General features: G+C 36.2%; 1 protein-coding gene across 2 annotated transcripts; it reads left to right on the forward strand.

Annotated features, from left to right (window-relative positions):
* The first annotated feature begins 6 nt into the window (after window positions 1-6).
* DNAJC10 (DnaJ heat shock protein family (Hsp40) member C10) lies at window positions 7-22,296 on the forward strand. Of its 2 annotated transcripts, XR_006018234.1 has the most exons (24): window positions 7-204; window positions 476-835; window positions 2,441-2,606; window positions 4,333-4,383; window positions 5,721-5,803; window positions 5,994-6,125; window positions 7,019-7,112; window positions 7,329-7,406; window positions 8,617-8,660; window positions 9,021-9,158; window positions 10,464-10,553; window positions 11,306-11,419; window positions 12,217-12,331; window positions 14,089-14,216; window positions 14,466-14,582; window positions 15,343-15,444; window positions 16,468-16,623; window positions 17,528-17,661; window positions 18,120-18,173; window positions 18,559-18,706; window positions 19,180-19,299; window positions 20,456-20,572; window positions 20,874-22,024; window positions 22,157-22,296. XR_006018234.1 is itself a non-coding variant. In XM_042041332.1 (23 exons), exons 2-23 carry the CDS (start codon window positions 635-637, stop codon window positions 20,883-20,885), a joined length of 2,394 nt encoding a protein of 797 aa, XP_041897266.1. In that variant the 5' UTR covers window positions 7-204; window positions 476-634; the 3' UTR covers window positions 20,886-22,296. The 2 variants fall into 2 exon arrangements, 1 of the variants encoding a protein (XP_041897266.1); XM_042041332.1 differs by having other exon boundaries at window positions 20,874-22,296.
* The last annotated feature ends 3,141 nt before the right edge of the window (window positions 22,297-25,437 follow it).

Genomic DNA, 25,437 nt, shown 5'->3' on the forward strand with positions numbered 1-25,437 from the left:
CGCCCTCCCGCCGCAGCCCGGCCCCCAGCCCACAGGGCTCCTACCTGCGCCCTCCCGGCGGCAGCGGCTCCCGGCGCGCTGCTCGTCTGCCCGGCTTTGTCTGCGAGGGGCGTCCGCCGCCTCCTTGGCGGGCAGCCCCCGCCCCGGGGAGGCAGCCGGCTCAAAGCCCCCTGGCGCTTTCGGAGGAATGACCCCCTACTGAAGGTAGGTTAGAAGGAGCCCTCCTAAACCCGCCTTTTTTAATGCGATACCGGTGCAGGGCTTTTAGTGTCATTCCGTGAGGCTGTGTATGATTAGTGCAGTCACAATTAAGAGATGGTCTACCACTTGTGTGGTCGTTAGAAAGAAGGTAATTAGCCATCCAGAAACTTAAATGTACACGTGCGGTCCGCACAAGCTGGCGGTGGGGTTTGTTACTAACCTATGTTTATTGAATAAGTAGTATTTAATTGTTTTTTCCTCTGTCATCTTACAGGGTGTCTTTAGCAAGACTCGTGACATGAAGTAGAACAACAGGCATTTTGAAGGGCTCTGTCATAAATACAGCTGTATCTCTGAATGTTGCCGCATTTACTGGAGACTCTTCTCACAGCCTGTTTGAATCAGAACCTGTGAAACTTTCAAAAGCTTCATAATGGAGTTTTTAGCATCCAAAGGAGATTATATTAGGTATTTCAAAAGGCATTTATTGCTAGTTTTAGTATGTGTAATAGTTCTTGTGTGCACTGATCAGGACTACTATAGTTTACTCGGAGTATCCAAAGAAGCAAGTAGTAGAGAAATACGACAAGCATTCAAAAAGCTGGCATTAAAGTTGCACCCTGATAAAAATCAGGTAAGTTACCTTTTTAACAAGTCAAAGTTGTTGACTTAGTGGATCTTAGTGTTTAAACAAAAAGCAGTTTCAATTTATCACAGATGTTTCTCTCTTATTGTGAAGTAACCACCTGATAATATAGTTCAACTCAGATTTTCTGCAGAGAAAATTTACAAAAAGTGATAAGAGTGATCATACATGGTTGTGTTGAATTTGGGCTGCATTAAATTGCTGCTCTAAAAAGAGTAAAGATTTTTTAAGTCTCACTTATCTTTTTGTAACTAGAGGAAAACTTACGCGTGTACCATACCGTGTTGATAAGCTGATGAGTTTTCCTCTTTGCATTTAGCGTCCATTTAACTTGCTGTTTCCCTACCATGAAGTCTCCTCTAAACATCAAATAAGAGCAGCCTGTTCTGAGATATCAGTCTCCAAGTATCAAACTTGCCAAGGTATAAGGTGAAGCTTAACAAGAGCTCTGGACTAACTGGAGAGAAAAGATTGGGAATGGCTGTGTCTGTGCTGCCATATTTCTGAAATACAAAAAAATAACTTTTAAACATCATCAATTTTTCCCTGAAATGAATTGAAATAAGCAGAAATTCACAGGAAATAAAAGTGCTTAGATCTTTGTGTGTACAACTGCATGGAGTCCCAGAAGACAGCAGTATTCCATATGAGCTCAGGGCCTGCATTCACTGAGTATGTTGGAGCCTCTGACAGCTCAGAGAGAAAGCCAAATGTCAGTAAAGTTAGGAATGCCAACTCGTAGCTACTAAAGGAAAGTTTTGTTTTCCTTGCGTTGATACTTTCAAAACAATGGCAATTTGGCTCGGATTCTGTAGTTTCCAAGCATGCAGATATTTTTCAACAGGTTATTTTCAACCTTAGAGATTTTATATAGAAGATGACCCCATTAGACAAATTTCATAATGGTAATTAATTCCTGTGCATCTAGGTAAAAAAAAAAATAATCAAAAATCTTTAAGAAAAAGTGGCTTTTGAATGAAATGTGTAAGCAGAAGTTAAAAGAGCAGGACTGTATGGCACGTTTTGCACACCACTGTTACACTGCACCAATGCAGATCCCAAACTGGGGTTCAAAGTATGTCTGCAGGTTTTTCACCATTCTAATTCCCAAGCTACCTAAAACAAGAATGCTTTTTAAATAAAAGGAAGGGGCATCTGTCTACACTGTAAGACCAGAAGGCATGAATCTGTCTTTATAACAGAGATTTTGAACTGGTTGAGTAGGGATTCTAGGGTAGTGGAAAAGATTATAGAGGAAATGGTGCGTCTTCATTCTTGAGTATTTTTTATAATTCCACTGAAAAGAGAGAGTTGAAAGAAGAGGGATCACTGGAGAATGTTACAGCCTCCTACCAGTTCACTTTGTATTTCAGTTGGGACTTCAGTGAGGATGAAGAAATAAGAGGGCACATCTGACTTCAGGGAAGGAAAACTTTACTGCAGTTTGTTTTGAGATCAGTGTGCAATGTCTGCTTCCATCACAACTACCATCCATAGCAGGGATATAAAAATATTTCCAAAGATCATTTTCTCAGCATTATATGCACAATATGATTTATTAATTAATTACTAATTATCGTTTTCCTTACATAGAATGATCCAAATGCACATGACAATTTTTTGAAAATAAATAGAGCATACGAAGTACTTAAAGATGAAGATCTCCGGAAGAAGTATGATAAATATGGAGAGAAGGGTCTCGAAGATCAGCAGCAAGGAGGTCGTTATGAAAGCTGGCACTTTTATCGCTATGATTTTGGTAAGTTATGACGTATGTTTGTGATTCGCTTAAAGCAGTCACAAGGAAATGCAGTATTCAGATCTGTATCAGAGCTTTTCACGTGTTTCTGATGTACTCTCTCCAGATTCTGGCTGCTCTGTAGCTGTCACTTTCTCTCTGCTGGCCCAGTATTTTATTTACCCTGTATGGCTACCCAAAGGTGCAATCTATTTACCTAGCCTTTTGTTCCGGCTGCTTGCTTTTTTATAGGTCATCTAACTTGTTGTTTATTTTTTTTAAAGTGCAAAGCTTTTTTTTTTAACACACTTAAATGTCAGTGTTAATATTTCATCAGGATTCTTTTTAACTTACTAATGGAGGAAGACCTTTTTTGTTTTGTATTCTTCAGGGGGATTTTGAGAGGAAATTTTTGCACTGTCAAGCCTATTTGATATGCAGTTATGCAATTAGAGATCAGTAAAGAGGTAGTAGAAACTGAAAAAAGTAACAGAATCATACCTAAAATGATCTTGAGACAAGTTATTTAAGGTTTGTCTCAACAGATCTTAGGTAGCTCTAGGGAAAGGCTGCAATAAATGGTTCTCAGAGCTGGTGTAACAGGAGTAAACTAAAACAGAGAACTGAGAAACGTAGTTTGATTGGGATGAAAGAAAGAGCTGAAAGGAACCTCCACTTTGGCAACAATTTTTTGCTGGTGTTGTTTGATTTAATATGCCCCAATTTCTAAGAAATTCGTGTCTGTGCAGATTGAAATTGTATAAACCAGTGGTGCAAGTATCAGGAAAATACAGAAATTACCCTAAAACTTCTTCAGATAAATTATTTGCCTGAAGCTTCACTGTTTGCTTGAGAAACAGTATCCTTAAATGTCTATTAATCAGTCATTTGGAGAGCATCTATTTTTATGTTTTATGTGTGTGTGTATATAAAAATACAGATTTATATATATTCATATGTATAGGTGAGTGTATGTATTATATTACATGAGATTTAAGTGGATAGTAATATAAAAAGTACCTTGTCACCTGTAGAAATTAATTTCTCTCATTATTTATTTGCATTTAATCCTTGTATACTTCAGGTGCAATGACATCTCACCATGTTAGGTACTGTAAAAGATCTGCAACTGTAGTAGCATAATATAATGCTCTTTAATAGTATTTTTGGTAACTCTCCACTGCCTTTCTTGTGTAGTTGAAGTAGTAAAGAGTTTTGTAGTGATATCCTAGGTAGGGCTGGTTAGCTTTGTCTTCCTTACCTTTATTCTGTCTGCTTCATTCCACTACATTCATACGTCTGATAGTGGAAAAGTTTGTGGCTGGAAACACCTTTGTGACCTAAATGTTTAGATAACCAGAGGCTGAGAGTGTGGAAGCTTCTGGACATTACATAAATCTCTCACTGAGAGCTGAGGCTTCTTGAATTTTAATCTGGCAACTGGATGATGTTATTTCTAATGCTCTTGCCATAACAGCCATAGTTCTAATTCTCTGCTCTCTCCTTGGTTGGCTACTAAATAAACAAAAGAACTGTTCAGATAGCAGCTTTTGTAGCATGAGAGTGAACTAGCAAGAGGTTAAACTCAGGTTCCACATTATTAAACAAGGACAGCGTTTTTGTACAACCTCTTTGCCAGCTTAGTATTTCAACTTAAATCTACTGTCTTTCCTTGTGCATAAGATGATAATTTGTTTTTTCGTTTTAAAGATGGAAAAATAAAAAGCAATTGTTGTATCTTTAATAGGTATTTATGACGATGATCCCGAAATTATAACATTGGATAGAGGAGAATTTGGTAAGTTTTTAAAATAAATGACTGACAACATGGCAACCCAAAGTGCAATTTTTACATGCTGAGCTGTGTCTCTGTAGGCTTTTCTTACCCATCTCTACAAACACGTGTTGGAAAATCATCTTCAGATGAGAAAACGACAACAAAACAAAATACGCCTTAATGCTTCGTGTTAAACACTAGTTAGCAAATAAATAAATATCAGTAAACAGTTTACATTAAGTTTAAAAGTTATTTCGTGAAATCTGTAAAAGGAAATTATTTTAATTTAAACTTTTTTTCTCCTAATTTATCACTGCTGTTTCTCTTGTATAAAAATGCACTTGATAGAACATTTCTAATATATTTTTTTCTGTGAAATCCAGTCAATTGTGTGAGGTTCAAAACCAGAAGGTGATACCAGAGACAAAAAACACAGCTAAGGTCTGGAAAGATAAGTTTTAATGACAATATCATCCAGTTTTTTTCTTTTAAAATTATAGCCAAGTTGTGTATTCCTAAGAGAGACTAGAGAGAAAAAATACTGGATTTTTTTTATCTGCATTTTGAATTCAATTTCCTGTGTACAAGATTGGACCTACATACTGAATTAATTTTGTAAACTGTTCTAATAGCAGACCCTCACAGCGCTCACCCTGAGAACACAGTCTTGCTTTGGTTAATCTATTTGCAGGGTCTACATGTTCCTTAGTTGTCTTTTTTGTGAAGAAGTTTTCGTATGGGCAAATATTAGTTACAGAATCCACTATAAGAATTATGTCCAAAAGTGGACAGGCTAAAAGCCAAGCAATTCAAGCTGATAACTGCTCTTCATGTATGTTTTGTTGCTGTTGTTTTCTTTCAAAAGCAAGATTATTTTTTAATGTTTCCCTTGACTTCTCTAGTAATGATATTAACTTGGATTTTTAAATTGTATTAGACATGAATTCTTCATAAAAAGATTGCCCTGTGGCATCCACTAAGTACACAAAGTAATATAAGGAAATGGAAAATTCTAGTGGGTAAAAATCTTTTAGAAATTGTATTTTGTAACCAGGCTTACACTATCACACATTTCAGCTAGAATAATCTGCAGACAGTACATTTTTTCTTAATTAATAGAACAGATGCTGAAAGTCAGGGTGCTGATAGCTTCTGAAATATGTTTTTTGTGCTCCTGCCTGCAACAGTGAATACGTGCAAGTGAGATACAATCTTTATCTCATCCGTGCTGCTGTTACTGTGCCTGACATTAAATACTTAATACAGCTTTTGGGGAATACAATATAGCAAAAATGTACATTCTATAATTACATTGCAGATGTGCATTATTTAATTATAATTTTCTTCTCTCCATCTAGATGCTGCTGTAAACTCAGGAGAACTGTGGTTTGTGAATTTTTATTCTCCTCGATGCTCCCACTGCCATGATTTAGCACCTACGGTACGTACAACAAGTAAATTAACTCTGAAAATTCATTGGTTTTAATAGCATAAAACTTAATGAAGTGGATTTTTACACTGAAGTTGAAATCAAAGACAACAATTCAAAATGCCAGAAATAAAACATGTGCTCATTTTTCATTATATCTTTATAGGAAAATAGCCTCTTTTTTGACATTTTTTTTTTTTAGTGGAGAGAATTTGCTAAGGAGCTGGATGGAGTAATACGCATTGGAGCTGTGAACTGTGGAGATAACAGAATGCTTTGTCGAATTAAAGGGATTAACAGTTACCCCAGTCTGTATGTTTTCAAAACTGGAATGGTGAGTGATAAGACTTCAGGTGTTTTTAGAATGAATTCTGGAGAAGTATTTCTTTAATGCTTGTTCAATCATAGAGATTTATATAAAGATCTTCTGGTTTAGTATGTTACATCCTTTAATAAATATAACTTCTTCTTTACCTTGGTCAAATTAATTTACAAAGTTAACTTAAAAAATAAATATTTCTGGATAGATACAATTAATGTTATATATATACAATTCAAAGTAAATGCTAATATATTTTTACAGTGGTTTTTCTGAATCATTTTTCTGTGCAACATATCACTGCTGATTCAGGAAGATACTGTCAGCAGAGGTGCTGTAGCAAAGCAACTAGTCTCCTTGAACAGTTTCTCTTATAGTGTTGTAATGGACTTTTCAAGTACAAAGCATAGTCTGTGGTTTTGAGTCTAAAGAATATGATCATATGCCTAAAGAAACCTGGAAATTCCTTCTACAAGATTTCCTCCGTGCTACCTCCATGATGTACATCACTCTTTATAGCTGCTTGTTAAGTCGTGGTGCTGGGGTGGTGTACAAAGTGCACTTGAATAGATGGGTACATTTTGACAATGATAAGTTTTGAGGGGTTGGATGCTAAATGGAGTGATGTAAGCAATTTTTATTTAAATAGAAAAATACAATCACTGGGAGTTGGTGTTTCTAAGACTAAATTATCCTTGTGTTGCAGTATTTGGAAAGAAATCACATTATGGAATTTAAATTAAGTTTCAAACATTCCAATAGGGGAGGGAGAGAACAGTTAGGGTGGTAGTGGGGGTTGGTCCTGCAGTTATGTAAGCACTGTTAGAAGAACACAGTAGGTTTTGGGATGAGGTTTTTTGCCTTTTTTTTTTCTTAATTTTATAAACTTTATTTGTTGTCTTCTATAGCAACCAGTGAAATATTATGGAGACAGGTCAAAAGAGAGCTTAAAGAACTTTGCCATGCAGTATGTTACAAGCACAGTCACTGAGCTATGGGCAGGTAATGTTCATGTTTTGCCTGGTGGGCTGTTGTTGAAATTGTTTTTACCATATAAAATATGGCAGAAACTATGCATGTGACTGAATCTGTCAACTGTTGCTAAGTCTTCTTTTTGAGAATAAAAATAGTTTATGTAATTTGCTAGTACAAATATAAAACTAGTTTCATGGTCACACTTAACTAGTCACAAACTGATGCAAATTGTTTCACTCTTAGGAAATTTTGTAAATGCTATTGAAACTTCATTTGCTTCTGGTGTTGGTTGGCTGATCACCTTCTGTGCTGAACGTGGGGGTAGGTATATTAAATACTTTCCAAATAAGGTGAGAAAAAAAAGACTTCTGTTGATAGTAGCACAATCCCTTTTGCTACTAAAAAATGTTAGAACATCTTAGGTGACCACAGTATTTGGCCTGTAGGTCATTTAAGCTCTGTGTAAAAGGCAGTTTGACAAAAGGGACATTAATGGAAAAGTTATGTTATTGTGCTTCTGTAATGTCCTGTGAGTCATTAAAGCAGCACTCAAGTGTAACCCATCAGGAGGGGAAGTGGCAGAAAAGGCTTCTACCTTCAGTTTCCAGCTCAGGTGACAGATACTGCTTAGGTACATGCCAGCTTCTCATGATAGCTGAGTAGAAGAAAGGCTGTATCTCCCCCTTAAACCACCAATATTAAAATTTAGCTGAGTAGTTTCTCTTAAGTTAGGTTTGCACACAGTAATTGGGTCTTAACCACTGGTTTCATGTCAGAATAGGTTTTTGTAGCTGTTTGTCCCTGGCTTTCTTGGGATCAGTACTGGATACAGTATATGAGAAAGTTACCTTGGTTAGCTGGTAGAGCTAAGTAAATGCATTACACCTTTAACAAATAAAGATTTCTCAGCCTTATAAAGAGACCTTTGTTCTGAGAACGGAATAATCAGAGCTGCAGTCTTGGATTTACATTTGTAAACAGCTTGATTTCAAGTTGCAGCCCTTTTGTTAATAAGTTTTCAACTTGTTTCAGTTGAAGAGAGGTTGATGCATTTAATTTAAAAAAAAAATCTGCATCCAAAGGCAACTGTTCAAAGTCTGGATGGATAATTAAAGCATATGATGTATTTATTGTAGTGAATTATTATTTGTATCACAGGAAATGGATATTTCCATTGAAATATCATTCCAAGACTCTATGTAGATACTTGGATTAATTTTTTTAAACATTGATTAACAAATTTTAAAGATCAGTCTTAGTACAGTAAAAATAGTTAAATTTTTAAAATGAGGATTCTGTCTTGATGAAGCAAGAGAATGTTATTTGTGAGGGTTTTTTAACTTAGAGTAGACGGTCATTAAGTGCTGTGACAACTCCAGGTCACTGGAATACTGGCTGAACAGCCAGGAAGCATGCCATTAGAAATTGTCACGGTTTTTGGGAGGAAAGGGGCAATTCTAAGCAAGAGTAGATTTAGTGCATTAATAAGGTGAAGTTTTTTGTTTGTAAATAAATAACTTGTGTTTTGCAGATTGCTTGAGTTACCAAACCCGCCTTAAGCTAGCTGGCATGTTGGTAAGCAGCATTTCACTTTGAAAGCATTACTTGTTATAGTTAAAACAAAATAACAGAAGTGAAAGCATCAAATTGTAACTAAAACTCTCACTGAGTTTAGTAGAACCAAGATTTCACCCATTAACTTTTAGAAGACTTAAATACTTTGACTGAGTAGCTTTTGAAATAACATTATTTTTTTTAAAGAATTTTATAAAATAAGAATGAATATAAACTAATAAATTACAGTGTTGTTTCCTTTCATTTTCTAAGTGTTATATATAATTGCCTGTGTTGGGATTTTTAAAAGCATTTCTGAAGCTGAAATTAAAAAATACTTTTCTTTGGATTTGTTTTTTGTTATTTTTTTCCTGATTACAGGAAGGTCTTGTTAATGTGGGCTGGATGGACTGTGGCACCCAGGGTGAGCTTTGTGATAATTTAGATGTCTCATCTAGTACTACTGCATACTTTCCACCTGGAGCCACCATAAATAACAAAGAGAAAGGAGGTGTTTTGGTATGACTTGTTTTTCGTTATCTATTTAGATAAAACAAAGTGATAACCATGCTAAAGGAATGTATAAATCATTCCCAGACTGATGATACACAACTGAAGATGCTTTTTCTTTTTTCTTCTAAGCTTGTATGCTCTGCTGTGAGTTTCTATCCCTCTGTCTGCTCAGGCAGTGATCCTGGAGGTGGTTCCAGTTTGCTGGGAGAGAGAACAGCAGCAGCCTGTAACTCTGCCTGGCCACCTCCCTGGGAGCCTCCCTGAGCAGCTCTGGGAGTCCGGGGCTAGGAAGTGCTCTGTGACTGGCCCAAGAGCTGATTCTAATGCTGCTGCTCAGCTGTCCTGGGCCAGCTTGGGAGTCTCTTCTCCCAGGTAAAAACTGATAAGACAAGAGGAAATGCTGTCAAGCAAGGGAGGTTTAGATTGAATATTAGCAGTTCTTCAGCAAAACAGTTGTGAGGCATTGGAACTGCCCAGGGATGTGGTTGAGTCGGTATCCCATGGGGTATTTAAAAGATGTGTGTAGACGTTGCACTTAGGGACATGGTTTAAAGTAGTGAACTTGGCAGTTGGTTAAGGCTTGGGCTCAATTATCTTAAAGGTCTTTTCCAGCCTAAATGATTCTATGATCTTTGATGTGTCCCAGCATTTTTGTTCCAGAAATAATATGCCCCAGGTATCACAAGTTTGAGAAATGCTACCCTGACATGTGGGATAAAAGTACTCCTGATGGTGTCTGTCAGTACAAATTTTACTGTTCAGTTCTATTCTAATATTGCAACCCACATTTGTATGGTAGTTTTAACTTCCCTAATTGATGGGAGACATTTCAGTTTGAAGCACGACTTGTTCCTTTATTGTCACTACTGTTACCTATATTTTTAAAAGGAGGAAATTAAATTGCAACCTACGTACTTTGAACCTTTTAACTTACCAACTCAGCTGCTGATTCATATTACTTCCAAAATTTTACAAGTTAAGGAAACCTAAATATCTCTTCAGTGCCATTAAGGAAGGCTGTAGAACTAGATTGGAAATCTTGTAAATTTGATTGTTGGCTTTGGTCCTTGTCTTGACAAAACAGGATTTCTTGAGTTTAATATTGTAGGCAAGTGAGGTAAAAAACAGTATTCTGAAAGTGATGTGTGTGAAATTACATGTATGAAAAGGTTGATCAAATAAAATATTATTAACTGTATTCTCCATTTGATTGAAGGGAACAGATCAGAATAATTTCCCTGACACTTTCAGTACTAATCAGGTTGATGTTTGTAATTCCTTGTAATAAAGACAGTTAACTTTCCATCCTAGTTTCTTAACTCTTTGGATGCCAGAGAAATATATCAGGAAGTAATGCAGCATCTACCAGACTTTGAAATCATCTCTGCAGCATCATTAGAGGTAATTTTTAAAAAATATCCTAAGATTTTTTCAAATAATAAATTTTTGTTGTTATTTTCTACGTTTTTCAAATCCTGTTGACACAACAGCCTAGTACTTAACTGAATATTACTTCTTTTTATGTGTACCCAAAATTATGTGACATTGTTTGTCTACATTTACTTCTGTAAATGAAGTTGTGTAGTAAAATAACAAAAGTAAGGGGAGGAGATATCATAGGAATATAGAAAGTCACAGAAATTGCCATTGCAACTCACTCTGCAACTGTAGCTTTCTAGTTATTTTTGGAATCAAGTACGTTGTAGAGAATTTTAGTTTAAATGTATTTTGTTCAGTAATGTAAGAAAGAAAAAGAAAATATTTGTTAATCCATGATAAGTTATGTATGAACTGCAATTGAGAGTCTTAAAAGTAACTTACGTCGTGGACGAAAAAAAAGGAAGCCTCTTTCCCCACTTGTAGTTGCATGTAGCAACATAATTTACAACAGGAAATGCACATAGAAACATCAAATATTAGAATGCAGCTTGTAGCCAGCTTGCTCTCCGATTTTTTTCCACTTCCTTGATTATGATGCAGTAAAAGGAAGTTTAGTAGAAGGACTAAATGAAAGAATTTGTTGAATGGAGGTCTCTTGGAGATGAATAACTGGATATTTGCGTTTATAGAACACAAAAGAATTTTACATGTTAGTATAGTTGGGATTAACTTTTTGTGGGTTTGTTGTTTGTTGTTTCTTCCTGTGGTTAAAGGACCGTCTGGCTCACCACCGGTGGCTGCTTTTCTTCCAGTTTGGGGAGGGCGATAAATCAAATGTGCAGGAATTTAAGAAACTGAAGTTTTTACTTAAAGATGAGCATATTCAGGTAAGAGTGCTCACTCATCTTGTGTTTAAATGCCATTTACATTCCAAACAAGTCATGGTTTTCATTGTTATTAGCTGTTACCACCACGTGCCACCTCTGGTACTGAAAGAGATACAGTGTCATATAGTATCTCTCTGAAGTAAAGTTTTTTAGTTAAAGCAATCACTTCAGTTTCCTGTATGTTTTAAATAATTTAAAAGTAGAGAGGGATTATCTTTTAAATCTGCTCTCTCATTGGAAATGTTCCTGCAGATCCCATTCAGTTAACAATTACAAGCTAACATTCCAACATCAAATATATATATGTGGAACTATATTTTAATTATTAAAAAAACCCTGTGATCATGTTGAATATTTTCTTATTAAAAAGAAATCTAGTTCAAACTTTGTAGTAAAGGCCTATGGATTCTATTATTCTATAAAGTATTTATTTTTTAAAAATTGTTGCTTTGACTCGAAGAATTTTAAGGTCACATTTATTTTAGGTGATTGATTGATTCCTTCCACACTGATTCCTTGCTTTTATATTTGATGGGGGGCAGAAGAAGAGAGGAAGAGAATTCTTTTTCTATTCCCCATTTTGGCCTTTAAATTAAAAATTAGCAAGCAACCTCATATAGTTGTGCTAGTAGTTTTCTTGAATGTCAGTTTGTCTTAAGATCTCTGTTTTTTATAAAAAAGGCTATTAGTTTTCCATATTTTTACCTTTATTTTCTAATTCTTACTGCCTTTCAAAATATGTCAATTGATATAAATTAGGCTGCTTTAATTAAAATGGCATTGTCTGTTGAATATAGGTTGGGAAGTTCGACTGTCTTTCCTCACCAACCATCTGCAATAAACTATATGTTTATCAGCCTTGTTTAGCAGTCTTCAAAGGCAAAGGAACTGGAGATTATGAGATCCATCATGGTAAGGGAAGCTTTGGCAAGTTTAAATCATGACCTAATCCCTTTGAGATGACAATATCTTTGGCAAACTGCATTTGTTTTCCCAAAGAACAGTTTTGTAGCTTTAATATTTGGTATCTTTCTTCTGGCTGTAATGTAGCCTTGCACAAACCATTTATAATTTCCTTTGGTTTTCTTTTTTCTATTTTTCCTGGGTAAGCAGTCATCAGATACTGAGGGATGTATTTTGTCTTTGCAATCTGTTTCAACATCATTTACATAATTACATACAAATGAAATCTCTGAATCTGATCAGGACAGCTTCTGCTTTGGATAGGATGACCAAAGAATGCTGTAAGACACGCCCTTCAGTGAGGCTTAACATGCTGGTTACACAGTGCAGCCAGTCTGACAAACCTGGATTTGGTTTCATGTATCACTGCTAAAACTAATTCCAAGCTTTGATAACTTCTGTCCAAGAAAAAAAACATATATCGAGACTTTTACCACTTACTTTCATTTCCAATATTGCAGTTTCCTTTCAGGAAAGGCTGGAACTATGTTACTGTTTACTGCTGAAAGGATTCAAAAATGCTGGTTGAAGAAGAAGGGAGCCTGAAGCCAAACTGTAGCTTGCAGGAACAGGTGTAGCTTCATCCAGAATATAGCACAAGGCAGTTATGCAAGATGAAGTTCTCATTTTTCAGCCTCTGAGGTATTAGAAACAGCCTGCTAGGATTAAGTCAGAACCTCCATACTGTAATAAACAGGAAAAGAGAAGTTTTTCACTGTTTAGAAAAGATTAGGCTTATCTAAGGGGTAGAGATGATCCCATACATCTAATGGTTGGTGCCAGGAAAAGCCTTATATACTTTCTGCAATTTATATTGCTGCAGAGAAGGCAAGAAAAGGTCATATCCATACAGCATTTTTATAATGGTGTGGATTACAGTGGAAGAGAAGTACATTGGACTACAGTGCGTACAGGGGTTTTTTCTGAATGGTTGGTTTACTATTTAGAAAATAGATGGCATGCAGAACATTTACCAACAGCCATCTCACTCCAGTCTTTATGAGAAAATAATCCTCAAAGAATCAGGCTTTTTTATATGTTATGTTGAAGGGCTTCAGCAGTTTAAGATCTAAGAAGAGTAGTAAATCTTGGTAAGTCATTGTGCAGTGACTTCAGATTTGATTAACAGAAGTTCTTATTCTCAGATAAACTCTCGTTCCTGCTGACAAATATGTATACAAAGGGTATGAAGAAACAGGATCTTTGCCCATTGGAGCTGTATGAGCAGGAATTTCAGTTACACCTAAATAGCTGTGATTTATCAATATGATTTATTTTGCTTGAAGTTTTAACCTTGTCAATCCCTTTGCCAAGTCAGGTGTATCTAGAATTGTACTTCTTAGTTCCAACACAAGTAAGATGGTAAAATGACCAATAATCCTGTCACAAAAATTCCATCATTTTGTTTGACAAAAATATGTTTTGTCTTGGATAAAGCATTTGTTTGGCTAATATTGGGTAACTGTCCAGTTTAATATTTAGCCACATATCAACTATCAACTACAGTATGTCCTGCCTATGTAGGTTTGGACAGTTTAACATTGTCCTCCTGAGAAAAAGCAAGTCAGTCCCTGCTAAATTTATTTAAGCAGGCTGTGTTTAAAGATTAGACAAGGGATCTGAAAGACTCTTGTTTCTTTCACAGTTTTTTAATGACACCTCTCATAGATAAAAATAAAATTTCCTTTCTACGTTGTTCTTTGAAGGAAAGAAGATCTTATATGACATTGTTGCATTTGCCAAAGAAAGTGTGAACTCCCATGTCATCACACTGGGACCTCAGAATTTTCCTGACAAAGATAAGGAACCATGGCTTGTGGATTTCTTTGCGCCGGTAAATATTTAATATCTACATTTCCCTTCTTCTAAAATCTGTTCTGTAGCTATGTAACAAGGCATATCTTGAAAGGCATCATGAGAGGCTGTTCTAATTCCTTATTCCCTGGCAGCTCTAGTTCCTCGACTGGGTTTTGTATTTAGTGGACTCTGTTGTCAAAGCAACAGATTATTAATCAGATTATTAATTCTCCCGACAGCTACCTGTGGGAAAAGCAATGGCACTTACTTGCATTTTGTTTTCTAGTGGTGTCCTCCTTGTCGAGCTTTGTTACCAGAGCTGAGAAAAGCATCTAAACATCTTTATGGTCAGCTTAAATTTGGAACACTAGACTGTACTGTCCATGAAGGCCTTTGCAACATGGTAAGCTGCAGGAACTAAAAATAAAGAAATACAAATATAATCCTTTCAAATAATATTATTTTCTTTGAGTTGAGGGTAGGAGGATATGGGCAGACAATGCTTGTCCTTCAGTGTTACTTTCTTAAAGGGCAGTAAATTGAACAGGCACTTGTATCATAATTTTTTTCAAAGGAGCAAACTGTATAACCACTACAGATAAGGTATTAATGCAAAATACAGGTCAGATTTTATTCTAATAGTGTTACTGGAAGACTTTAGAAGTTTCTGAATTTAATAATTCTGGGGGGTGGGGTTAATGTCTGAAAATGCATGGAAAATGAGCAAAAAAGGACAAGCTTTTTCAAGTTTTATTTAGATGTGTTTACCCACTGAGGAATTCAAATGACCGAAACGGTCTGTGTTCAGTCGTAAACAATAGTTATTCATACAGTACAAACATTCCATCTGAGGACTGGGAATAGTTTTAAAGCTAAGGCTTAGGAGGCCCATGGATTAATTCCTGTATTTGTAGAGCATGGCAAAAGATTTACTGGCTGGTTTTTAAATTGAGAATACACTATGCCATCTCTGAATACAATTGGCATCTTCTCTGGACTGATTTGTAATGGTGTCAGATTCTCACCTGCATGTAATTCTGAGCACTTGTACTGTACAAACTGAACAGATGAGCAGCTGTGAGCCACCAATACCAATGACAGTTAAGAGGCAAGTCCAAGAGCCTTAATCATTCCGTGCAATTTGTTATTGTCTGTTTTGTCAGCATAACATTCGAGCTTACCCAACAACAGTTGTGTTCAATCAGTCTGATGTTCACGAGTATGAAGGACATCACTCTGCTGAGCAGATCTTGGAGTTTATAGAGGTATGTAAAAGATAATGCTTGTTGCAGTCTTGTTCTATGCAGTTCATACACAAATATGTTCTTTAGTTGGAAGATTCTAAGATTTTTAATTTTTTTTTAATTAGACAAGGAAAATAAAAGGTAAAAAAAACTTGGGCAAGAAATGTGGTCCAGCAACTGTCAGTCAGAGACTTGACAACTAATGGATTAATTTCCCCACTCTCTCATGTAGTTACTTTGAGATCATTAACAAATAAAGATCCCTTCCAATCGCAAAATAATAGTAATGATTTCTCTCTTATAGAGAGGATAAAGGAATTAATGTTACATCACTTTCTTCTTTAAAGGTGAAAATGCTTCCCATACACACCTTGATACAGGAAGGGGTTCACATTTTTGTCAATTAGATTGCTGCTGTCCACATTTCTCAGCTGTCCTTGAACTTTCTTCACTCTCAGCACTGCAAACTACTGGTATGGGTCATTGCTGATGCTAGAGTTCTGGCACCCAACATGGCTCCAGCATTCAGGTTCACTGCTATAGCCACAGGCTATTTTTCACTCTCTGAAGAGACTGTTCTCTCCAGGTAGCTCAGAAAAAGCAGCTCCAAGAACACACATGCAGAAACAGGTGGAGATTAGTCTTTTAGTTGACATTCAGAGGCCCATAGAGCACTAATGTGTATTCTTCTGCATTCTACTTCAAATAGCATGGCTGAGTTTCATAATGCCTGTTTCTGCCAGGTAAGATGAATTTCTTGCCTTTTACCTCCTTTTATTGAGAAAAGGCAGAAAACCTCCCTTTTGGAGCCTGGCTGTACTTTTTGGATAGTTTTTCTCAACAAATTAGGCATATGACTTTTGGGTTGAAGGAATGTCTTTTGATGCTTCCCTGCCTTTCAGTGGTGTGGAGTCTTCCCTACCAGAGCAGCAAGCAAATTTCACAGAACATTCTCAGAATTTGGTGGTCTGTTTGTACATGATGGCCTAGATAGGGGATACAATGTGCAATAAGAAGTTGTGTCCATAAGCTGTCTTTATTTAGGATCTTAGGAATCCATCGGTGGTCTCCCTAACACCAGAGACATTTGCTGAATTAGTTCAGAGAAGAAAACAAGAGGAAATCTGGATGGTGGACTTCTATGCTCCATGGTGTGGACCTTGTCAGGCTTTAATGCCAGAATGGAAGAAAATGGCCAGGGTAAATGACATTCAAACACTTTTCTGCTTTTGTTCGTCTTCTGTGAAATTGCTGAGATGGCACAACTGCTTAAGAGAATTGTCAGCTGAGAAAATTTAGAGTCTAATACTGCCAACAAAACAGGCAGTTCTTACCTGACAGTTTGTGTTGTTTCAAATACCAAGCTTTTATTTGACTTTTTAAAATATTCAGTACATTGATACTGTAGTCCAGTTTTTCCTGTTGGTTACAAGTAGGTAAGGTTATCACAGCATTCTCTCATTTGCAAAAGTGATATTACTGACAACCATTCCTGGAGATGTTTCCAGGAATTTGAACCAGAAAATTGTGGGGGGCATAAAATCAGGCTTTGGAAACAAGCCCATGACTTTAAGACACATAGAACTCGACTAGGACGTGTAGCCAGGATTTGCTATTCTGTTGGAATGCCTGTGAAATGTTAGTAGCTCTACAGGACACTTTCAGTTAGCCTCCCTGCCCATGCCTGGGAGTTTGGGCCTTAATACAGTGTTCAGGACAGAGGCCCACTGTGACTGATAGCACATCTGCCCTGCACCAGCATTTGCCATAGTTACTGAGCTGTGATGGGGAACACAGTAACAGGGCATTCCTTATACTAAATAATCCCACTCGTGGGTACCTTTGAGGTAAGGTAGGTGTCTTGTGAGCCATGTGCAGGCAGCTTATACTAAATATGTGCATGATGGGAATGCACCTGGGTGGCTGGCTCTGATACCAGTGATCCACTTACAGGGAAGAGGAAAGCCTCGTGATAATCTTGGTCTGTTTTGTTGAGATTTTTTTCACCCAGCTAAGTTATTAAGACTTAAATTCTGAAGTATTACTGAAATGTCATAGTATTGGTTAACATATTTGATGGTAGGTTTTCTTCTTTCTTTTTCAGATGTTAAATGGATTAATCAGTGTAGGCAGTGTGGATTGTCAAAAATATTATTCTTTCTGTCACCAAGAAAGTGTTCGAGGCTATCCTGAAATCAGACTCTTTCCTCAAAAATCAAACACAGCTTACCAATATTAGTAAGTACATTGCTTCAGATGGGAAACATTCCATGATGTGAAACAAGACAAGTACACCTCTTCTGTTGCATAGAAGAGGTTCATCACAGCTATTAAAATAGGCTGTTAGGATATTACTGTACTGGATGCCATTAGCTTTTTTACTTCAAACTAATGATTTTATTTTGCCATTTCATTTCAGGAAGTTGAACTGACACAGGAATCTTAGTATTTGCTTCTTCTCTTTCTTCTCTTGATCTTCTAGTCCTTAATTCTGTAGGTTTGAATTATATTTACAAAACTTTCATTTATTCAGATTTGAAAGCAGGGTAGAAATACATCCTCAAATGTATGGATTTACATTCTTAATATTTGATTATCACCACGCTTCAGAGTGGATTGTCTATAGAGGGTTTTTTCCAAAATAACTCAAACTACTGCACAACTGCCTTTTTGTTTTCTCTTTAATGTTTTTATAGTAGCTACAATGGATGGCACAGAGATGCCTATTCACTGAGAGGCTGGGCATTGGGGTAAGTTACTGCATTAAACTTTGTTTGTGAGCTGCTTCTGTAGTTGCTTGCTAGGATAAATAAATATTTAAATACTATGTAAATCAAGACCTAGAAACACTTGGGTATATGTAGTGCTTAATTTAAGATGTTCAAGTTTCTACATCTTTTAACTTACTGCTTTTAAAATTTGGAGAAATAGTATATTCCTTGCTGTCCACCCAGCTCCTGAAGACCGTATTATTTTGTTTACCACTTTTTTAAAGTTATTGTCCTATAGTACAAAGTGTAAAATAGGGATTTCCAGACTACTTATATTCTTACTTTCAGAACCTTTTCTTAAATGGAATTTGGATATTGTTTGAAGCTTTGAATGTGTTATGACTGTTACTCTTCTTTTACACAGGTATTTACCACAGCTGTCTGTAGACCTCACCCCTCAGAGTTTCACAGAAAAAGTTCTGAATGGGAAAGATCATTGGGTCATTGATTTTTATGCTCCTTGGTGTGGACCTTGCCAAAATTTTGCTCCTGAATTTGAGATCCTTGCAAGGGTATGTTGTTAAGTGTATTGGCAGCTTGTTAGACTTGTAGTGGTTAAAATCTTACTCATCAACGCTTCATTTCTTAGCAGTTATCCAAAAACCACAATACTTACATGAGCCTCCTACTCATGGAATGATGCACACTTCTAGGTCCCACTTGACAGTGGGTGTTGTCTCTTCCACAGGCAGACACACACACCCACCCTGTTTTGAGACAGATTTCATCTTTTGGTGGAGTGGCCTTTGGCACTGTGGTGTGCTTTTGTGCTTTGCCCTGAATTCAAGTACCAGTGCTCTCTGAACACGTAGAGACACCTGACACAAGGTTGACAGTGTGGGAAGCAAGCAACTACTCTGAGATATTTCAAAGATTTGAGCAACACTTTTTTTATTTTTAGCTGCAGTGCTGGCTTATCCCACTTTTTTGCTTCTACTCACCCATGGAAACGTGTAGTTTGTTTCTGATAAACATTTCTTTTCAGGCCGTTAAAGGAAAAGTAAAAGCTGGAAAAGTAGACTGTCAGGCATATGGTCACACCTGTCAGACTGCTGATATCAGAGCCTATCCTACTGTTAAGTTTTACCCCTACCAAGGAACAAAGGTAAAGTGTTACTGGTGAGCAGATACTGTTAGTAAATGTATTTCATTTCACATTAAAACTAAAGAGAATACTTCTGTGACATATTAAAGTGAATTATTTATATATTACTGTATCTCCAAATAATCAGTTTCAGTAATACTTAAAATAGTAGGACAGTGATACAATAATAATAAATTGCAAATTAATAGAACTAAATAGTAAATAAATTTAAATAGAATTCTAATAGTAATTAAAATGTGGGCTTAACCAGAACTAGGGTTTAATTTGCAGGGTCTCAGGTGACAAAACGTTTTTCAACCTTTACCAATTCCATCACCAGCTACCCAAAAGTAGACAGTCTCTCTCTAAATGAAATGTGGACAACTTCATTTTGGCTAACAAGAAATATAACTGTTATATATTGAAAGACCAATTTTGACTTATATAATGTATTTTAAGATAGATAATAAAAAATATATGGTTGTGTTGTCTCATGAACAAACCTTATCAAACCATTTCAATTATCAGTGGGACTCTTTAGATCAACATGTCCTACTCATAGAGTAATAATATAAATTAAAAATACAAAGAGTATCCAAATAGTTCTAGGAAATTGCCTTTATTCTTGTAACACTATTAAATTTCAGGAATATTATAGTCATCTTTCTAAATGTATTAAGGCTGAAGAGAAAGTATTCAATGATTTCTGATAGTTAAGCCAATTCCCTTACTTTCCTTTTTTTTAACTGAGTTTTTAATGGGAAGTTCTAGAAATCTTTCCTCACACAATCCCACCAAATTCAATGAGACTTTCTGTGATAAAGAGTGAAGGCTTTTTAGGTCTCCACAGGGACGGATTTCACAAACATAAATTACAAAGTGGCAGACTTTTTAATAGCTGTCTAGCTTAAATACCTACCTCAATAAATGTGACCAAATTCTAACTATTTCAGGTTTCTTTAATGATCAGGACAAAATTAGTGTAGTTCTGAAAACTAGCAGCTAAGGTTCTTAGGACAATGCAAATTAGCATTGTTTAAACAGAGACAAAAATGTATTCATGAATCATAAATGAAGCTACCAGGGCCATTGTATTCTGCCCTGCATTCCTCTTGAATTTTGTCTGAAAATTGTGTAGTATATTACCCATGCTCTGTTCTTTTTATTTTCTTTTAAGAAAAGTGTTCTTGGGGAATATATAGACAGCAGAGATGCAAAAGGTATTGCTGACCTTTTGAATGAAAAATTAGAAGCAATGGAAAACAAAGGAAAAGGAAAAAAATCTAGGAATAAGGTAAGAACACTTACTGTGGGGCCTTTTGCAAAAGACTTGCTGTAAAGAATAGCTCTTTAAAACAATGTTAGTATTTGTTCTTTATCTGTAGTATTAAATGCAAATTACAGAGGCTCATCAGTGCAAGATCGGGTAAACTTAAGAAGGTATTAACACACAGCTCCTAAATACCCTGAATTCTAGTTAAGAAACATTTGTCCAATTGAAAAATTAGTGCTACAGAAAACTTCAAAATCATGTGAAAAAAATATTTTTGTTTGTACTTTCAGAGAAACTCCATTGTTTATTTTCTTGTCACTAGGATGAACTCTAACTGGTACTGAAGGTAGATACAATTCAAAGTATTCTGAAGCTGTGAAGATAGAAGACACCACAAGGAAAATATAAGGATAGTTACATTGAAGACAGGACAAGACACATGAAATCAAGTTTGAGTTCACAGGCATACATGACTGTATGAGTTCTGTTTAACTGTGGGGAGATGAAAACATTTTGGTTTTGGTGGAGGCAGTGTTTCTGCATGTCCCTCTTCTGATATACCAGCTACCGTCTTCCTGGCCAAACACTGGAGTTGACCAGAAATGTGGACACTCATCACTTTTGCCTACCCATTTACTAGTTCCTTGTATTTTTTTCTGTCTCTTCTCAAATGCTTTTTGAATGTGGCACTCAGCCTGTGGCTGAATATGCACTCAAACCACTCTGCAATGCAGAACATAATGACGGATTGTCTATTTGAAAGACAAACAGTTGTACCTGATGATTATTCTGCTTTGGGGTTGCATTATTGTCTAGTCAAGGGTCAAGAAATAAAATCAAGAACTGGTAGCAGGATATGTTTTTTGAATTGAATTGCTCTTGCCCTTGAGTGATTACTCTATTGTGGCAGTGGAGGTGGTGCCTGGATGAACAGAACTTTGAAGAGCTGCTTTAGTTGCTTGGTTTGGTTTTGGGATTGTGTTTATTCTTTTTTTTAAGTAAGAAAAAAATAATAAAGTAATTAAAACGTGGTGTTGACTTTCAAAGTTTAAATTATGCAATAGAAGCATCTGGGTAAGTCATTAGATCGTCACTTTTATCATTGTCTTTTTAAATATGAATGTATTCTGTGGACATATTTAACCTCTTTTGGCATTACCACGTTCCCCTTCCCTGCAGACGTGTTTTTAGGTATTTTATTTTTTTGTTTTTATATAATCATCAGGCAAGAAGGAGAGCAAGTGCCTTCTTTAATTTAATCATGAACACTGTACATTGCAATGTCTCCTCATACTTCTTACTAGAGTTGCTAAAGAGTAATATTTTTCATACCTTCTCCATAGACAAGAAAAATTACAGAAGATGACAAAATGTCTTCAAACAACTGTTTCATAATTTCAGTAAAATGCTGCCGAGAACTTGACAGATGGAATTTCCTCCCTGCTCTCTGTGTATTTAGACCTGGCACAACTGGTCAGTGTAGTACAAGTATTACAAATTTGTAAATACATTGTTATTGACAAGTAATTTATTTCAAAGAAGGCAGCAAGAAGTGAAGAGATACTAGTAACTGAGACATTTAACTGTTCTTTCCCCTATTTTCAGGGTTGCCGCTATTGATTTGTCGTTTTTGCAGCATATTATTCTAAGAAGAGACTGTATTGCATCTATTTTTTAATAAAGTAGACCTTCCTACATCCAAATTTATCTTCAATCACAGTCAAAAATTAAAATTTTGCAACAAACTTGGTCATTTTTTGCATGTCATTGTAACTGCAGATCCCACTTTCTGCCCTCTTCTTGGAGAATGAGGTCTAGGAAAAGTTTTGAAACATATTTAGGCTGAGGGGAAGAGGATTTAGTTTAAGTATCAATAATGTTCATTTTGAAGATATAATTCTGTATCAAGATATTATCTTTGCAACCAGATTTTTAAATTTCTAATATGGATATAAAATGGATGTGTATGGGTGGGGGAAAATAATCTTCCAAACAGAAGGAAAACTAGATGATGGAGGTTTCTAAGACTTTCCAAGTTTTCATGGTTTTTTTGCATGCTACCCTTTCTGAGAGTTTTCAATAAGCAGCCTGGCAGGAAATGGAGTAGGTAATAAAACCTTGCCTTTATTTGTATAGCTATGAATAAATAAATACAACTTTTTATAAATAGCTCTATCTCCAGCCTTCCCTAAGGACAAATTCACAGTTACATGATCTAATTTTTACTAATGAAGGGTTTAAACTGGTTATTCAAGACCAGTGGAGCAACACTATTCTAGAATAAAAATATCTTGAAATAACCAAGTCCCTCAGTTTTCTCCTGTAGGATCATGGAGGTGTCAGCATTAGAATTCCATATCTACTGCTCCACATACTGTGCAGCATACATGTATTTTCTGTTCTATGATGTGTTGCCCTTTCTTTATGCACGTGTAGTCACATAAGAAGAAAAAGGTAAAGACCAGCCTCATGCTCTGCTCTTTGTCATTGGAATTCTAAAGGCTTTTAAATTTATCTCTGGCATCCTATCTTGTTTTAATTAAAAGAAGGACTTCTGTGGCTGTTTAGTGTCACTGAACTGAAAAGCTATCATGCCTTATCCTAAAACAACCAATTTCTCAAAAGACATTTTGCTCATTTAGCTTCTACTGCTGCTAAAAAGCATAAAAATAGATAGAGAGAATATAGCTAAAGTTTCAAGCAAGATCCTGGGTTTATATGGTCTGCAGTCAGAAAAATCATGCTTTGACCAAACCTGGCAAGTTTGATTTTTTGCCAGTCATGGGCATACTTCACATTTAATTAGTTGTGGATGTTCAATATATTTTTATCAGTTTATAAAAAGACTTAAAATTCTATTATTTAAAGTGTTCAACAGGACAAGAACTTACTCCATTTATGGAAACTTGGCATCTGCAAACAGTGACGTCCCAATCCCAAATACTTTCAACCTTGGTCTTCTCTCAATGCTAGAATTCAATACTAATTTTATATCCACATATATGTAAAGCCACCACAATTTTGACAACAGCTAAAGGTAAATCATCAACATGATATTAAGTACTTATCCCCAACATTGAACAGACTCCTCCTCGTACTGCCAACTTTCTAGGATCTAGCAGACTTCTCTAGCTGCCAACAGATATTAAATTACAGTTAGTTGAGCATAAAAAGAAGAATGTTTCTCCAATTAATGTATATGACTGCTGTATTCTGCAGACTATTTCTTGACTAAGACCACAAGAGCCATATTGGTTAAAATTTGGTGTGTATTATGCATGAGCCAACACTTCCTGTAAGAAAATGGCTACTTGACTTAAATGACAGAGTTTGAAAAAAACATTCAAGAGCTAAATGAAGTAGGGGTTGGGTTGTTGTAAAAACATATTAATTCTGGTGAATTCTTACTGTACAACTGAGCTGGCATGGAAAATACAGCCTGAAGATGTTCTGCTTTTTAGGGCTTAAGAGACAGAAAGCAGAATATTGTTTTTCCATAAGGCAGCTCAAACTAACATGAAGAAGATACAATTTGTGCATGTTATAGGCTGCTATGGAGTCACATAAAGTTACATTATTCTTTTTTTTTCTACCGTGCTAACAGACACATGAACAAGAATACACTTCAGTCAGAACTGATTACAGATCAACCACTAGAAATTCATATGGCTGACCTGACCTGTTTCCAGAAAATAGTTTTCTCCCTATAGTATGTATTTTAAATAATATTTATAATCCTATTAGAAAATGAAAACATTTTCTTTCTCTTGTTATGTGCACATGTGTACATCAAGCAATCCCAGTTGTGCTGTCCTACATATGTAACTTTTTCACCAGGTAGGTAGTTTAGTTATGATCTCAGCCAGTCCAGTAACAGAAGCCCATACCCAGGATACTTCATTTCTTCATACCCAGGGTGTTTCATGTTTGCAGAAGCTATATTAGAAAAATATCCTATGTAAACAATGGAGAAAAGTTACTATATTCCCATCCTCTCTTCAACTGTAATTCAATGCTCTTTTTGGTAATTATGTTCACTTACTTTATTATCCTACCTTTGGTCACTGGATCATTATTTCTTGAATGACTTTTATTTCAGTTACATGCTACAGTGAATGAACTTTGGTTGCAGTGCACCGTTGCTGTGTTCGGGCTCGAGGCTGGAACAGCTTGCAGGAAGTACCTGTGTACCTGGCCAGCCATAGGGCCAAGAAGAGCCAGTTGATGTTCTGGCAATACCACCTACTGTGCTTTGTTCTTCAGCATGAGCACACTCCCTTGCAGCTGTGGGGTACCCCTGTTCCAGTCACTCCTGTCAGAAAAAGGCTCGTGGGGAATGACAGCTGTAGTAACATAAGGTTTTGTGTTATCCTGTTGCAGAATCATTAGTAGAGCACAGGGATCTAACAAGCTAAAAATAAATAAGCATTGCAATGTACATGTAAGTATTTAACAAAATGCCTTTAATTTTAGGCAAGTAAAAGATACAGATTTGATTCTGAAATCAGGAGTCCAAATTTTTTAGGAGAACGCACATATTCAGCTATTATGGGACTTCAGTCCTCCACCTCTCTAGAGGCAGATTCACAGCACATTAGAGACTGGGAAAACAATACAGAACTGTCACTAAGATTGTATTTTCTCTTACAATTTTTATATCCTGTGAGGCAATTTCAGCAGACATATAGCCAGCACTCGCACCAGATGAGCTGAAGCAGGGGCAGCAGTCCTTTACCAGGTGTTGGCAGTTCCACTTGGGATACAGGAACACTCTTCTGATAACCCTGCATTTGCGCTTTGCAGCTTCATCCCAGAAGCCCCTCAAGTCCCACCACTCATCTTTACACCAGCAGAAGGCAGCACTGCCCCTGAATTGAGTATCCCAT

Source organism: Corvus kubaryi, unplaced genomic scaffold (genome assembly GCF_017639235.1).
Source record: "Corvus kubaryi isolate FWS band 111438036 unplaced genomic scaffold, C.kubaryi_AGA036_p1.0 37396, whole genome shotgun sequence".
Taxonomy (NCBI): Eukaryota; Metazoa; Chordata; class Aves; order Passeriformes; family Corvidae; genus Corvus; species Corvus kubaryi.

What these genes read in the sequence shown, in the direction of transcription:
- DNAJC10 (XM_042041332.1), top strand. Translation starts at nt 635, where the DNA reads ATGGAGTTTTTAGCATCCAAAGGAGATTATATTAGGTATTTCAAAAGG. An exon ending in AGATCTTGGAGTTTATAGAG is followed by an intron (nt 15,445 to 16,467) that starts GTATGTAAAAGA and finishes GTCTTTATTTAG; the next exon opens with GATCTTAGGAATCCATCGGT. An exon ending in CTGAGAGGCTGGGCATTGGG is followed by an intron (nt 18,174 to 18,558) that starts GTAAGTTACTGC and finishes TCTTTTACACAG; the next exon opens with GTATTTACCACAGCTGTCTG.